Here is an 18,059-nt window from a genome sequence, read left to right as displayed (position 1 = left end):
AAGGAGACGGGTCATGTTACAGGTCAGCTCTGTGGAGAGGCGAGCCCGCTCACAGCTGTAATGGAACTGTTCTGAAGGAGACGGGTCATGTTACAGGTCAGCTCTGTGGAGAGGCGAGCCCGCTCACAGCTGTAATGGAACTGTTCTGAAGGAGACGGGTCATGTTACAGGTCAGATCTGTGGAGAGGCGAGCCCGCTCACAGCTGTAATGGAACTGTTCTGAAGGAGACGGGTCATGTTACAGGTCAGCTCTGTGGAGAGGCGAGCCCGCTCACAGCTGTAATGGAACTGTTCTGAAGGAGACGGGTCATGTTACAGGTCAGCTCTGTGGAGAGGCGAGCCCGCTCACAGCTGTAATGGAACTGTTCTGAAGGAGACGGGTCATGTTACAGGTCAGCTCTGTGGAGAGGCGAGCCCGCTCACAGCTGTAATGGAACTGTTCTGAAGGAGACGGGTCATGTTACAGGTCAGCTCTGTGGAGAGGCGAGCCCGCTCACAGCTGTAATGGAACTGTTCTGAAGGAGACGGGTCATGTTACAGGTCAGATCTGTGGAGAGGCGAGCCCGCTCACAGCTGTAATGGAACTGTTCTGAAGGAGACGGGTCATGTTACAGGTCAGCTCTGTGGAGAGGCGAGCCCGCTCACAGCTGTAATGGAACTGTTCTGAAGGAGACGGGTCATGTTACAGGTCAGATCTGTGGAGAGGCGAGCCCGCTCACAGCTGTAATGGAACTGTTCTGAAGGAGACGGGTCATGTTACAGGTCAGCTCTGTGGAGAGGCGAGCCCGCTCACAGCTGTAATGGAACTGTTCTGAAGGAGACGGGTCATGTTACAGGTCAGCTCTGTGGAGAGGCGAGCCCGCTCACAGCTGTAATGGAACTGTTCTGAAGGAGACGGGTCATGTTACAGGTCAGCTCTGTGGAGAGGCGAGCCCGCTCACAGCTGTAATGGAACTGTTCTGAAGGAGACGGGTCATGTTACAGGTCAGCTCTGTGGAGAGGCGAGCCCGCTCACAGCTGTAATGGAACTGTTCTGAAGGAGACGGGTCATGTTACAGGTCAGCTCTGTGGAGAGGCGAGCCCGCTCACAGCTGTAATGGAACTGTTCTGAAGGAGACGGGTCATGTTACAGGTCAGCTCTGTGGAGAGGCGAGCCCGCTCACAGCTGTAATGGAATGCATGACCAGCAGGTGGCAAAGAAAAGTGACATAGTTCAGCTTTAAAAACAAAGATCTCATTTTAACGGTCCAATTGTGATGAGAAGTGTTCCCATGGCAACGCTAAAGTGACTACAGTGTCATCACTGGAAATATTCATGTTTTACAGCAAAAATACAGAGTGAAGTACCAAGGACAGCACAATATTGAGTCAAATAGTCTTATTGTAATATCAGCACAAAACATGGCAAAGACACGACGTTTATGTTCCGTCTTCACAGAACGAGAATGTTTTAGTGATTAAGACCACAAACTGCACAAATAAGGCATAAAAAGCACAAAATGATGTCAAAATTGTACATGATTTATTTTCTTGTTTTTTGGTCAAATATTTGACAAGTTATTATGGATGTCAAGATTCACTAAATCACTAAACATTTAAAACTAAATCTCTCAATGTGATAAAATTCAGATATTTATATTGAAATTGTTCATTAAACACCAGCTCAATAAAAAGTCCAATTTGGATTCGATCAAATGGATAAATTGGTGCAACATTTGAATTATTTTCAAACTGTGAAAATCATGACAATTGTAAAATCACTTGCATCTGACCAGAAAACAGAACAAGGGGCCGTACGAGGGGCCCGTACGAGGGGCCGGGGGCCGCACGAGGGGCCCGCAGGAGGGGCCGGGGCCGCAGGAGGGGCCGCACGAGGGGCCGCACGGGGGACCCGTACACACAAGGCACACCACAACACATCACACACACGTTCGGCTGGTCGCGCTTCAGCGCTGCAGTTGCTTCAGCAGCAGAAGCAGCTTTAAGAACACTAAGGTTTCCTGTGATTTGGAATAAGGAACGATGCTGAGCGTTTCACAGGAGCCACATGTGGAGTTAAAGGACACACGGGACCTGCACAACACACACGACTTCATCTCAGACGGAGAACTGAGTCAGAGTCTGTGTTGCAGTGAATTACAGGCTCATGCTAATGTAAGCGCGCATGTAATTAACATTATTGGAGGCAGAAATGCTCAGAACGAGTCACTGGTGATTTCTGGACTTACAAACCGCCAGGTGACCTCTGACCTCAGACTCAGAGCTCGGAGCTCTGAGGCTCAGAGGAAGAGGACTTACTGACCAGGATCACTTAAACTAGTGAGAATAAAGCTAAATCCAGCTGTTAAAGGTTAAAGGTTAGGGCCTGATGTGTGTCCTTTAAGGCCGAGCCAAGTCTGAAGCTTCTTTGAGAAATAAAACATCCTGGGATTAAATAAACGCAAAATACATACAATTCATGCCACACTGTGGAACATTCCAGGCAAACGCCTCCAGAGCAAAGACACATCATGTGAAAGACATTCAGAAGAGAAAAGCTCCAGATCAAGAGTTTAGAGTCAAGTGAAAGTGAAAGTAGTCGACATGTTTCTGCAAATCAAACATTTAAGATTTCTTTTGTTGAGAAAGTCTTAGAACGTCGAATAATTATTCTTTTTTTCATAGGTACTGCATCATGACATGCTCCATTAGAACCCTGCACTACACTGAGGTCAAAGGGCAGAGGGCGCTGTATCCATGAAGTCAAAGGGCACTGTATCCATGAGGTCAAAGGGCAGAGGGCGCTGTATCCATGAAGTCAAAGGGCACTGTATCCATGAGGTCAAAGGGCAGAGGGCGCTGTATCCATGAGGTCAAAGGGCAGAGGGCGCTGTATGCAGGAGGTCAAAGGGCAGAGAGCGCTGTATCCATGAGGTCAAAGGGCAGAGGGTGCTGTATCCATGAGGTCAAAGGGCAGAGGGTGCTGTATCCATGAGGTCAAAGGGCAGAGGGTGCTGTATCCATGAGGTCAAAGGGCGCTGTATCCATGTTCCACAACAACATGCCACCACAGAAGCGTTCACAATTTACAGCGTGAGCTCTTCAGAGGGTTCACTGCATGCAACGACACCAAGCAACCACAGGACTACAGGACAAGGGCCCGGAGCGGGGCCCGGAGCAGTCTGCTGCACTCACACCTCTGCTCCACCAGGGGGGCCCGCACACCTCTCACACAGGGGTCAGAGACACTTTGTTGTTGAGGTTTGACTTTTCAAACTGGTTCAAGCTGAAGCTCAAAGAAACTGACCAAGGTCAGAGTATGACCTTGACCCTCAATGACTAAACATTGGCATCAGTGTCAGATCCAATCAAAACCAGTGGCATCACTAGACACGCCCACATGAGTCATCTACATTTCTTTAATATGATTTTGTCAATATGGCTTTGTTTGTTCAATTTACACATCAGATCTAGAATTATGGATATTATAGAGTCATTATTTAAAGCGCATAAACCACGTTTAGTGTATTAGTTGTATTAACTAAAGGTGTTTGGGGCATAAAAAACATGTTCAATTATTGAAAATTTTAACTAATCTACGGTTGCACGATTAAACTGAAATGTGATTAACAACATCCCTGAAGACTGCGAGGCCCCCCACACGCTCCGCGACCCAGGGACCCCCCACACGCTCCGCGACCCAGGGACCCCCCACACGCTCCGCGACCCAGGGACCCCCCACACGCTCCGCGGCCCAGGGACCCCCCACACGCTCCGCGGCCCAGGGACCCCCCACACGCTCCGCGGCCCAGGGACCCCCCACACGCTCCGCGGCCCAGGGACCCCCCACACGCTCCGCGGCCCAGGGACCCCCCACACGCTCCGCGACCCCCCATACGCTCCGCGGCCCAGGGACCCCCCACACGCTCCGCGACCCAGGGACCCCCCACACGCTCCGCTACCCCCCATACGCTCCGCGGCCCAGGGACCCCCACACGCTCCGCGACCCAGGGGCCCCCCACACGCTCTGCGACCCAGGGACCCCCCACACGCTCTGCGACCCAGGGACCCCCCACACGCTCTGCGACCCAGGGACCCCCCACACGCTCCGCGACCCCCCATACGCTCCGCGGCCCCCCACAGAAAGGGGCTTCAAGTCTCATCTGGAGATCCACTTTTATTCTCTGGCTTTAAGTCTGAGTGTTTGACTTATTGTCGTTTTATGGTTTCGCTTCGATTGGATTTAGTGTTTTACAGTTTTAGGACTTGAGAGATCAAACTTGAAGTTTGAAGATGTAAATATAACTTTCAGATGAAAAAGACAGATCTGATGCACTGGGCACAAACTGGGGCAGCACAGATGTATCGCCCAGGTACCATATGTCCTGCGCCTAATGCCTGGACCGCATCTCCACCCTCTCTTCTCTCTTCCCTCCACACTCAGAGCGCATTAAGACCATGCAGTGATGATTATAAGACACCTATGGCAACAAACTGGAAATGTGCTAAACCCTGTGAGAGGGGGCCCGAGTGGGTCCGAGAGGGGGCCCGAGGGGGCCCGGTGCAGCAGACGGCTTTAAAAGCGCATTATCAGCATAAACAGCTCTGTGATCCAGTCATAAAGTCTATAGATTTGAAAACAATAAAAACATATTTGACATTGGGTTTTTCATGCTTCTCGTGGACATGGAAAAACAACAGGACAGATCAGGGCGTGTCCCTGTGGCGCCCCCTCCTGGAGAAGCACAGTCTCACATGGACTGACAGTTGTGGAAATGGGATTCTTTTTCTTGAAGTGTTTTGGTCCCGTTTGTCTTCAGTTTTTCCGGATGTCAGCGTAAACCACTGGCTCCATCTTGTGGAAGGAGTTCTTACTGCCCGAGTGGTCCAGCTGGGCGTATATCACCGGGCCCTGCAGGACAGACGGAGAGCCAGGTCAGAGTTGGAACATGACACAACCACTTTGCATTATTGGAATATACAGGAAATATATCAACATTTAGAAAATATTGTGAATGTTTCATTTTGAAATGACTCAAAATCTGAATACAACTACAACAACAACTATAACTACTACAACTACAACTATAAATACTACAACTATAACTACAACAACTATAACTACTACAACTACAACTATAAATACTACAACTATAACTACTACAACTATAACTACTACAACTATAAATACTACAACTATAACTACAACAACTATAACTACTACAACTACAACTATAAATACTACAACTATAACTACAACAAGTATAACTACTACAACTATAACTACAATAAATACTACAACTATAACTACTACAACTATAAATACAACAACTATAACTACTACAACTATAATTACAATAAATACTACAACTATAACTACTACAACTATAACTACAATAAATACTACAACTATAACTACTACAACTATAACTACAATGAATACTACAACTATAACTACTACAACTAAATACTACAACTATAACTACTACAACTATAACTACAATAAATACTACAACAATTATAACTACAACAACTGTAACTACTACAACTGTAACTACAACAACTATAACTACTACAGCTATAACTACAACAACGATAACTACTACAACTACAATAAATACTACAACTACAACTATAACTACAACAACTATAACTACTACAACTACAATAAATACTACAACTATAAATACTACAACTATAACTACTACAACTATAACTACAACAACTATAACTACTACAACTACAATACATACTACAACTATAACTACTACAACTATAACTACAACAACGATAACTACTACAACTACAATAAATACTACAACTACAACTATAACTACAACAACTATAACTACTACAACTATAACTACTACAACTATAACTACTACAACTACAATAAATACTACAACTATAACTACTACAACTATAACTACAACTATAACTACAACAACTATAACTACTACAACTACAATACATACTACAACTATAACTACTACAACTATAACTACTACAACTACAATAAATACTACAACTATAACTACTACAACTATAACTACAACTATAACTACAACAACTATAACTACTACAACTACAATACATACTACAACTATAACTACTACAACTATAACTACAACAACTATAACAACTACAACTATAACAACTATAACTACTACAACTATAACAACTATAACTACTACAACTATAACTACAACAACTATAACTACAACTATAACTACTACATCTATAACTACTACAACTATAACTACAACAACTATAACTACTACAACTACAATAAATACTACAACTATAACTACTACAACTATAACTACAACAACTATAACTACTACAACTACAATAAATACTACAACTATAACTACAACAACTATAACTACAACAACTATAACAACAACAACTATAACAACTATAACTACTACAATTATAACTACTACAACTATAACTACAATATATACAACTAACTACAACAACTATAACTACAACAACTATAACTACTACAACTATAACTACAACAACTATAACTACTACAACTACAATACATACAACTAAAACTACTACAACTATAACTACTACAACTATAACTACTACAACTATAACTACAACAACTATAACTACTACAACTACAATGCATACAACTATAACTACTACAACTATAACTACAACTATAACTACAACAACTATAACAACTACAACTATAACTACAACTATAACTACAACAACTATAACTACAACAACTATAACTACTACAACTACAATAAATACTACAACTATAACTACTACAACAATAACTACTACAACTATAACTACAACAACTATAACTACAACAACTATAACTACAACAACTATAACTACAACTATAACTACAACAACTATAACTACTACAACTACAATAAATACTACAACTATAACTACTACAACTATAACTACAACAACTATAACTACAACAACTATAACTACAACAACTATAACTACTACAATTATAACTACAACTATAACTACAATATATACAACTATAACTACAACAGCTATAACTACAACAACTATAACTACAACAACTATAACTACAACAACTATAACTACTACAACTATAACTACTACAACTATAACTACTACAACTATAACTACAACTATAACTACAACATCTATAACTACAACAACTATAACTACTACAACTATAACTACTACAACTACAACTACTACAACTATAACTACTACAACTATAACTACTACAACTATAACTACAACTATAACTACAACATCTATAACTACTACAACTATAACTACTACAACTAACTACAACTATAACTACTACAACTATAACTACAACAACTATAACTACAACAACTATAACTACAACTATAACTACAACAACTATAACAACAACAACTATAACTACAACAACTATAACTACAACAACTATAACTACTACAATTATAACTACAACTATAACTACAATATATACAACTATAACTACAACAACTATAACTACAACTATAACTACAACATCTATAACTACAACAACTATAACTACTACAACTACTACAACTATAACTACTACAACTATAACTACTACAACTATAACTACAACTATAACTACTACAACTATAACTACTACAACTATAACTACAACTATAACTACAACATCTATAACTACTACAACTATAACTACTACAACTAACTACAACTATAACTACAACAACTATAACTACTACAACTATAACTACTACAACTAACTACAACAACTAACTACAACAACTATAACTACAACAACTATAACAACAACTATAACTACCATTTTAACATCTCGTGGATTGGATTGGATCGTGGATTGACACAATATATCGTCCGACTGTCGTCAGGGTTACTCCAAAATTACATTCAGATGGTCATTTTTGTCAATAATGGTCTAAAATTAAAGAAAAGTATGAAATTTCCCCATGTGTGGACAATAAAGGAATATCTTATCTTATCTTATCTTAATGTAATCTCCCAAACCAGGACATTAAAAGGGTGTCCAAACTCTGGCCCGGGGGCCAAATGCCCTCAGGTTTCCTGTTAAATTGGCCCAAACAAGCAAACATAGTTTTTTTATTATAACATTTATTTAACAGAAAATTAAAAAAGACCAGGGGGTGAACAACAGACACAAGTTAAAATCAGTAGAAATCAAACAAATAATTAAGCCCAGTCTGTCAAATTTCTTCAGTCCAAATGTGATTTCACCCCATTTTGAGATTGTCCAAGATAATGTTGGTCCAAAGCATTTCATGTGATTCTCCTTTACAATCTGATAAGACCATTATACCTTTTGTTGTCCAGACTTTAAATCTTGAGTCTGAGCTGTAGGTGTGACATTTGATCATAAGTCAACCACTTTAAAATGTTAACATCTTTGTTTAGTTTGTATGTTTTGATCAGCTCCTTCCATGTCGTAAGCACAGATTTGACCCAGGGATTCTTTACTTCCTCCGTCAGACTCAAGCGTCTGTCATCTGCAGTAAGACCTGTACAGGAACCCCCGGCACCCCCGGCACCGGTACTCTCAATAGGAGACCATGGCGCTGTATTTGGGCCTCGGGACTCTGTATTTGGGCCTCGGGACTCTGTATCGGGGCCTCGGGACTCTGTATCGGGGCCTCGGGACTCTGTATCGGGGCCTCGGGACTCTGTATCGGGGCCTCGGGACTCTGTATCGGGGCCTCGGGACTCTGTATCGGGGCCTCGGGACTCCATGGACATGGTAAATGGATACTTTGGGGAAATACTTTCGGCTGCGAGGAAGAAGGCCAAATGGACGACACAAAATTACTGACACTGTAATTGGCATTTGTGAAATGGAAAAAAGGACGTATGGACTCAACTTGAAGATGGATATATTTAACAAATATTGGGAAAAATGAGACTTAAAAGTGGGTCAATTTATGCTCTGATCTTTTTTTTTAATGTCTGTGCCATGTTCAGTGTTTTATGTTCTGTTAGTCTGAACTTAATAGAATTGAGAAATAGATTTGTTGCCATTGAATTTTGAAATCTAAATATCGTTATCAGTCATAGAGCAATCCAAATATTGGCCAAAAAGCAGCCCTGAATATACCCAAGGCAAAACATGCAGCATGTTCAGACCATGACCTAATGACATAACCTGGCTCAGGCCAGATGAATTCTCACGATATTTGTTTCACAAACAAGCTGTGGGTCTGACCAATCACAGCGCAGCATTGTCAATAGGATGAACCTAAATAAACTTTGCAGTTTTCTCGCTGAGGGCTTTTGGCATGGCGGCCCGCCATGCTGCCGCCGGCACCCGCCATGCTGCCGCCGGCACCCGCCATGCCGCCGCCGCCGCCGGCACCCGCCATGTCGCCGCCGCCGCCGCCGGCACCCGCCATGCCGCCGCCGCCACCCGCCATGCCGCCGCCGGCACCCGCCATGCCGCCGCCGGCACCCGCCATGCCGCCGCCGGCACCCGCCATGCCGCCGCCGGCACCCGCCATGCCGCCGCCGGCACCCGCCATGCCGCCGCCGGCACCCGCCATGCCGCCGCCGGCACCCGCCATGCCGCCGCCGGCACCCGCCATGCTGCCGCCGGCACCCGCCATGCCGCCGCCGCCGCCGGCACCCGCCATGTCGCCGCCGCCGCCGCCGGCACCCGCCATGCCGCCGCCGGCACCCGCCATGCCGCCGCCGGCACCCGCCATGCCGCCGCCGGCACCCGCCATGCTGCCGCCGGCACCCGCCATGCTGTCGCCGCCGCCGGCACCCGCCATGCTGTCGCCGCCGCCGGCACCCGCCATGCTGTCGCCGCCGCCGGCACCCGCCATGCTGCCGCCGCCGGCACCCGCCATGCTGCTGCCGCCGCCGGCACCCGCCATGCTGCCGCCGGCACCCGCCATGCTGCCGCCGCCGCCGGCACCCGCCATGCTGCCGCCGCCGGCACCCGCCATGCTGCCGCCGCCGCCGGCACCCGCCATGCTGCCGCCGCCGGCACCCGCCATGCTGCCGCCGGCACCCGCCATGCTGAAAAGATACTGCCAGGTATTAAGATAACTAATTAAGATAGATGTGCGCACGCCGCCTGCATTTTAGGTGCTGCGGGGCGGCGCTCCTCAGTGCGGGCACCACGGCGCTCCTCAGTGCGGGCACCACGGCGCTCCTCAGTGCGGGCAGCACGGCGCTCCTCAGTGCGGGCAGCAAGGCGCTCCTCAGTGCGGGCACCACGGCGCTCCTCAGTGCGGGCACCACGGCGCTCCTCAGTGCGGGCACCACGGCCGAGCGCTCGGCCGTTACCCAAAAGTACGGAAAGCCAATATGATCACACTCCGCCACTTGGGATCGCTGTCTGGCGTAAATTACGGCGCTCGCTTACGGAGCACGGCATTAAAAGAGCCGCTTTATTTTGTAAAAGCGTCGGAAAATACGCCGCTCCCAAGTGGTGGAGTGTGATCATATTGGCTTTCCATAATATGACCACCATATTTTAAGTGTTTTTTCTACGGCAGTGTCCCACCGCCATCCTCTAACCTCAGCCTAGCGAGAACACTGCTTTGGCCTATTTTTTCCCCATAATGTGTTCTCAACGTGCACTTTGAGGACTTGTATTTGAGGGCGGGGAAGAAGTCTGCTTTTCTCCGACCGGATACATCTTATTCCAGTTGTGACGATTCGATCAGATTCAAATATTCATCAAGCCTTTTCCCTTTGACGAGAGCCTGTCCAGATTGAGATTTTGCAGAAGTCTCTAATGCACATAAAACATTTAATACAGATGCAAATAAAGCAGCAGTGTGGTAAATAGAACATGGTAGTATCGGTCTCTTGCTTCACCTGCACACACCCATCTTCTACCTGTGAAGGCCCCGTGGGACTGCCCCCCCGGGACACCTCTGCGCCAGGGGACTCCAGCTTCTTCCGGGGCGGGGGGGCCTGAGAAGAGCTCACACTGTCCAGGGACGTGCAGCTGGTGTGGGTGAGAAGCAGCAGACAGACACAAAATGGAGAATGAGATGAGACATGAACATGAGGCACACAAAAGCATGAGGCTGTGAGAGATGTGTTGGTGGTGTGATCACAGCTGCCTCAGGTGAATAGTGCTGTTGTGTCCTTGGGCAAGACACTTTACCCGCCTCGCCCCCTGTGTCTGTGCACACTAGTGTGTGACTGGTTCCTTGATGTAAAGCACTTTGATTACCTTGAAGTTACTAAAGCGCTATATAAATGTGACCATTTGTCATTTAACATCGTACAGTGGGAACAATATGTTCTCCACTTAATTATGGAGGATCTGAAATGTTCATCGTAGGTGCATTTCCACTGTGGGAGACAGATATATTTTAAAGTTTGTGCCAGTTTTTATTTCATGTGAATAGATTATTAGATATTAAGCACACACACCAAGTGATGTCAAAAACAAACTGAGGCTCTATGACATGCAGCATAAAGTCATGAGGTGCAGAAGCAGAGATACAGATTGTGTTAGTAGATGAGTTCTAAGCACAGCGCACTTTGGGCCCGTCAGCACCGCTAAAACTCCAAAGCTCTGGTCCAATCACGTGGCATCATGTGTCTGTTTGTGAACCCTACATTTACATCCTGTTTCTTTTGAGGTTACATTTTGAAACTTCTTTTGAACGAGTCCTGCTCCTCCAGCTCGGAGCGGTCAGCTGTCCCCGCCAAGAAAGGCCGTTTGATGAAACTAGGCCTGAATTATTCTGAGAAATTGCCATTTTTGTTTGCAAATGTTGCAATTTTAAAATTGGATTGGAAAATCATGTTTGACTTTTCCCACGTACAAGAGCATTAACATCTTAGAGATTAGAAATGGTTCTAAACACCAACCAGCCCACGCACACGGGGGGAATCCAGACTATTGCATCATCACTCTAATTTTCATTGCCAATTTCAAGATTATTTTCTCAACAAAACGAATATGTAATTGATTTGGATTGAATAATATGCCCCAATAAGCTATTACCAAATGTTTGTGATCAAAATTACTAACCGAATACATACATATACATGCATTTTTTGGTATAATACATACCAAATAAAAAAAATAATAGATATAAAAATAAATGTGTACTACAGTTGACTTTTTAATGCAATATTTTTGCTGTCATTAAAAGCACAGTTTTTTGGAAACGCAGCTTCTCAATGTGTGAAAAACATGTCCCAGGCCTTTGTCCCTCTAGTGTTGGACTTGTGGAAAGCCCAGTTGAGGTTATTACATTAGTGAGATTAACAAAGAAGCTCCCAAAACAAAAGTGTTAAGTCCCACTCCATCTACCAGCCACGCCCACCAGCCCAGGCCAATCACAGAGCAGAAACAGTGTCCAGAGGCAATGTTGGAAAAAAGGACATTAACACCATTTTCACTCTTTTTACTACTTAACAACTCATTTAGAGCGAGCTTACTCCGCACATTTCCTCACTGCTGGCCTGGAGTGCACAAACACAACACTTCAGAGACTTATGTGGGAAATGGCATCAAAATAAAATTAGGGGAGGGAAATTAAACTATAGCAGACAGTATAGAAACATGAATTTACAAATGGTGCAAACAACTTGCCAATTGGAATTTAAATCAATTTCCAGAGTCCTCAGCACCAAACTTCAGATGTCAGAAAGTATTTCTAAAGAGTTACTGGAATTTATTATTGCTGATCCACTGCTCTCTGAAGATGCACTTCCCTCTCCTGGCGAGCGGCGGTACTGCATCTTCAGTGAGTTCAGTTCCACGTGACACAAGGACAATCTCAACATGAACCAGATCGATGCAGAGTCCCAACCAATGAGGGTGAACATGTCCCAAGTGTCTGCTGTTGACCTGATTTGAACTGAAACGTGTTGTATGATACTAGTAAGCCCACAATAATCTGTGCTGTTAGAGAAGACGAGATGGAGACACGCCCAGTCCCATGCAAAGTCAGTGTGAACGCCCCGTAGTGCCAAGAGTTGGTGGTTGCGTCTTACCCTTCGTAGTCGTGGCGGTTGCGCACCATTCGGGCCACCACACAGACAGCAACCAGACTGAGCACGAGCAGAACCAGAGCCCCGCTCACCGCGCCCACTATCAGCGCCGTGTTCTTCTGAGGGAGCGAATCTGTCAAAAGCAAGGACACGGGTCAATGTATGGAACTACAGAGAGCAAAGACGTAGCATCTATAGCTCAATTCACTGTGTCATATCCACAGTGTTCGCGGTGACGTCATACGGCCAGGACGTCCCCGTAGCGGCCATTTTAAAAGGGGCACGGGATATATAAACACCAACAAGACTGCATCCTTTTCTACGGCATAATGAGCTACGAATGCTTTGATTCTTTAGACGGCAAACTAAGGTACACGACAAAGCTCTCATTTCTTGGTCAGTCAACAGAAAAATGACCTTACGGAACAATGACCTGACGGAACAGAACAATGACCTGACGGAACAGAACAATGACCTGACGGAACAATGACCTTACGGAACAATGACCTGACGGAACAATGACCTGACGGAACAATGTCCTGACGGAACAATGACCTGACGGAACAATGACCTGACGGAACAATGACTTTACCGAACAAAGTCCTGACGGAACAATGACCTGACGGAACAATGACCTGACGGAACAATGACCTGACGGAACAATGACCTGACGGAACAATGACTTTACCGAACAATGTCCTGACGGAACAATGTCCTGACGGAACAATGACCTGACGGAACAATGACCTGACGGAACAATGACCTGACGGAACAATGACTTTACCGAACAATGACCTGACGGAACAATGACCTGACGGAACAATGACCTGACGGAACAATGACCTGACGGAACAATGACCTGACGGAACAATGACCTGACGGAACAATGACCTGACCGAACAATGACTTTACCGAACAATGACTTTACCGAACAATGACCTGACGGAACAATGACCTGACGGAACAATGACCTGACGGAACAATGACTTTACCGAACAATGACTTTACCGAACAATGACTTTACCGAACAATGACTTTACCGAACAATGTCCTAACTGAACAATGACCTGACGGAACAATGACCTGACGGAACAATGACCTGACGGAACAATGACCTGACGGAACAATGACCTGATAGAACAATGACCTGACAGAATAATGACCTGACAGAACAATGACCTGACAGAACACAGGTTTTTGGCATTTTGGCCTCGTATTTCCTGGATTTCGTATGTAGTAGACGTGCTGTTGTGCCCCTTTCAAAATGGCGGACTCGGTCGCCACTGAACGCATGTATCCATGCCGACCGCTTCAGAGGCCTGTGGCGATGCAGAGATGACACTGTTACACAGACTAGCGACTGCATGAGGAGAAACTAGGGACTCGCAATTTTGAGGGGGAATCTAGTGGACAATTGTCTTTTACACATTGTCTTTAACAACAATAGTTTTTTTTCTTTTAATTGAACAACATATGAACAAACACAATTACAAAATAAGACGAGAGAGAAAAACGGCAGAGTTAAAAACAGTAGAACATCCAGCAAATAATAAAGCAAACAAAAGAAACAAAATCAAGCCCCTGAAACCCAAAGAAAACATCCCATTTACTGTATTTTCCGGATTATAAGTGGGACCTTTTTACATAGTTTTGATCGGGATGCGACTTATACACCAGAGGCGACTTATATGTGATATGTTATTTTCACAAGAGGGTGCTCTAGGCTCTGGGCACTTCCTCCTTGTTTAGAAGTGACACAGAGGAAGAAGAATGAAATAGATTGAGTGATTTGGGGTAAAACTGATGCTTTGGTAAACTTGTTAGCGTGTTCTTTATGCTGTAGTTATCTGAGTAACTTGTTACATTACGTACACCTATTCATCATGTTCTCTAATCTGTTATTTTAAATTGCATTTCATTGTCTGTTTTGGATTTCATCAAGTGATCACAATGCTGGTATGTAATGAAATTGTGTAGAGTTTTAGCTCATGGGAGAAGGAAGTATTATAATGCAGAAATAACACATCAACTCATCTTGGCCTTTTCCTCCATTAGACACAGGATCATCAGGATTTACATTACTTTTATTTCTATGAACAGCTATAGAAACACATTATAGGCCTATACAATTATATTTTAATATGTGTAGACGTGTAATATAGAGAGAAAATCTGTTAATTAACCCGACAAGACCCATAAATACAGATGAGTATTTGAAAATGAAATAACTAGACTAGATATAAATATTAGAAGGTTGAGCTTGTCCTCCTCCTCCTCCTCCTCCTCCTCCTCCTCCTCCTCCTCCTCCTCCTCCTCCTCCTCCTCCTCCTCCTCCTCCTCCTCCTCCTCCTCCTCCTCCTCCTCCTCCTCCTCCTCCTCCTCCTCCTCCTCCTCCTCCTCCTCCTCCTCCTCCTCCTCCTCCTCCTCCTTTCCTCTCTCGCCTCCCTCATGTGAGCGTTCTACAGCTCTGCTCTCGTCTTGCGCTGTCCTCCGTGTGAGGACTGGTCGCTCAGTGTGTTCATCTACTGTCTCTTAGGCGAGAGTTTTTAATAAGTCGTTTCACAGACTTTCCTTGGCATTTCAAATCACATCTAGTAGCGTCCTTACAATGTGATCAGAAGAGAACGTGTGACTCCAGATGAGCTGGACACGTCCACATGAGGAGGACTTGTGTTACGACAAAATGATTCTGTTATAAATCGGTCAAGACGCGAATTCTTCATTTCCTCGTTCGAACACGACGAGTTCAATGAGCGAAAGCCACGCCCACCCCGCAGCCTTTAAGTGAATCTACCAGTCGATCTAGGAAGCCGCGAGTTGCGAGAGTTTGAAATCTTTGACGTTCTGACGCAAGTGATCTAACTCTGTGTCGGAGTTGCTGGTGAAGCGCGCGGAGTGCGACAAGAGGCTTTTGACGAGCGCCACATCTCGCTAATCCCACATATTTATGTGTTACATATACTTATTGTCGTGAGATTAGCGAGATGCGGCGCCTGTGGCTCCTCCTGCTCAGCAGCAGGACCTCATCAAGTCAACACCACATCCTACATGTGTCAAGCCGTTGTTGACGATCGTTTGAAGATCGTTTGACGAGTGATCAGTGCTTTTTAGGCGCTTTGATTATACCATTGAACACAAACTTTTGTATCGCAAAAGCTGCCAATATTTCTTTTTAAATTCTGACAAATTAATCGCATTCGAGAAATTACGTTGCATTTTGCGATGTGATTCTGCTTATTCTAAGCCCTGTGTGTAATGGTGATTCTGATGATAAGTCGGATTGTTTATGGTCAGTGATAACTGATATTTCCCAGATCTTTTAGATCAGTTCCTACTTGAAACTGGGCAACAGTAACGTTATTTGAAGGTCTGAAACACGAGATGCCGATCCCAAATGTTTCCCACAGCTGCTGCAGCCCCTTCAGAGCAGACTCACCTGGGAGCACGACCCGGAGCTCCGTGCGCGCCCTGGTCCCCTCGACATCGGGCGGGTTCTTGACGTCGCAGAAGTAAGTGCCGTTGTCGCTGAACTGCACCGGGCTCAACTGGATGGACACGTCCCGCTTGTTTATGTCCCCGATAAAGCGGATCCGGTCTTTGAACCACTCCAGCCCAGGGAAGGTTTTCCCACCTGCAAAGTACAGGATCTACACACAGACACACACAGACCAAAATTAACCACATTATAACGTCACTCCCTCCTAATGTTTTGGCTAAACATGGAGTGAAACAGCTGATTGTGCTCGTGGTGCAGTGGACATGCAGCGAGAACAGACTGAAGTTTTGAAAAGAGACTTCTTGAAGTTATTCGAGGTGCTTTATGAAATGGAAATCCAAACATTCATAAGTCGACCTCTCCCAAACATCGACAGGAAGATAAAGAAGTTTAGCTGCTTCAGCTGAACACATGGCTGTCCAAAGAGTGTGCACCTAGAGGACTGCACTACATCCAGAACTTCTATCTATTCTGGAAACGAGAGGGGCCACCACCTATGAAGAGGTGGAGCGAGGGCGCAGAGGTGGAGCGAGGGCGCAGAGGTGGAGCGAGGGCGCAGAGGTGGAGCGAGGGCGCAGAGGTGGAGCGAGGGCGCAGAGGTGGAGCGAGGGCGCAGAGGTGGAGCGAGGGTGCAGAGGTGGAGCGAGGGTGCAGAGGTCGAGTGAGGGTGCAGAGAGTGAGGGTGCAGAGGTGGAGTGAGGGTGCAGAGAGTGAGGGTGCAGAGGTCGAGTGAGGGTGCAGAGGTGGAGTGAGGGTGCAGACAGAGAACCTGCTCCACGCTCTGAGGCATTGGACTGAGCAGATAGTTAGAGAAGAGAGGAATGAGAGAAGAATTCCTGCTCCATCAGCCAGAGACCGAGCCAATGTTTCAACATCAACAGCACCACAACCTCAGCCTCCACCAAAGGATTCATCAGCAACAGCACCACAAAAATCTTCACCGCGACCAGCGCAGGAGTCATTCCCCATAGGGTCCTCATCAAACAACTGTGTCTCAGACCACATGCCCCTGACCTGTGGGGTGCCCCAAGGGTCAGTCCTGGGTCCCCTTCTGTTCAACCTCTACATGTTGCCGTTGGGTCAGCTGATACACAGTGAAAATGTGTCCCATCACAATGATGCAGACGAGTCAGATCTATGTTTCACTGTCGCAGATGAATATGGACCAGTGGATTCACTCGGTCACTGCATCCAACAGATCAGTGTGTGGACCGGCCTCCTGCTGGTGCCAGAGGGCCTCCTGCTGGTGCCAGAGGGCCTCCTGCTGGTGCCAGGGGCCTCCTGCTGGTGCAACAGATCAGTGTGTGGAGGCAGAACAACTTTCTCCAGCTGAACTCAGACAAGACTGAAATCATTGTTTTTGGCGACAGAAACAAAGAGAAAGTGTTAGCGGTCTAAAATCAACTGTTCAGTGATTTCTGATTTGCCTTGGGTACAAATTGTGATCTACAAATAAACCTTGAAATTGTCTGATCCATAAGAGGTGGATATGAGAAGTCAACTTTATCATCAACAGTGGATGAACTCCGAGGAAGTAAACCCAGAGGCAGCAAACTGAAAACATTTTTGTTTGACAATGGACTGGTCTAAACCGTGCTTCTGTTTA

The 18,059-nt window shown here is 45.6% G+C and overlaps 1 protein-coding gene across 2 annotated transcripts in view; it reads right to left on the bottom strand.

Moving 5' to 3' along the window:
* Positions 1–4,129: 4,129 nt before the first annotated feature.
* The window catches only part of mpzl1l (myelin protein zero-like 1 like), a 28,481-nt gene continuing 14,551 nt past the window's right edge, over positions 4,130–18,059 (bottom strand). The window contains exons 3-6 of one of the 2 annotated variants that reach the window (XM_072447027.1): positions 16,394–16,604; positions 12,961–13,090; positions 10,837–10,948; positions 4,130–4,891 (exon numbers count right to left, since the gene is read on the bottom strand). In XM_072447027.1, the coding sequence (XP_072303128.1) occupies positions 4,796–4,891; positions 10,837–10,948; positions 12,961–13,090; positions 16,394–16,604 (549 nt within the window). In that variant the 3' untranslated portion in view covers positions 4,130–4,795. Of the gene's footprint in view, positions 4,892–10,815; positions 10,949–12,960; positions 13,091–16,393; positions 16,605–18,059 lie in introns of both variants that reach the window. The other variant, XM_072447026.1, reaches the window with a different exon arrangement.

This window comes from Eucyclogobius newberryi, unplaced genomic scaffold (assembly GCF_026437365.1).
Source record: "Eucyclogobius newberryi isolate DKJ021-1_F unplaced genomic scaffold, fEucNew1.0.hap1 SCAF_15, whole genome shotgun sequence".
NCBI lineage: Eukaryota > Metazoa > Chordata > Actinopteri > Gobiiformes > Gobiidae > Eucyclogobius > Eucyclogobius newberryi.
This window is presented reverse-complemented; position numbering and strand designations above follow the sequence as displayed.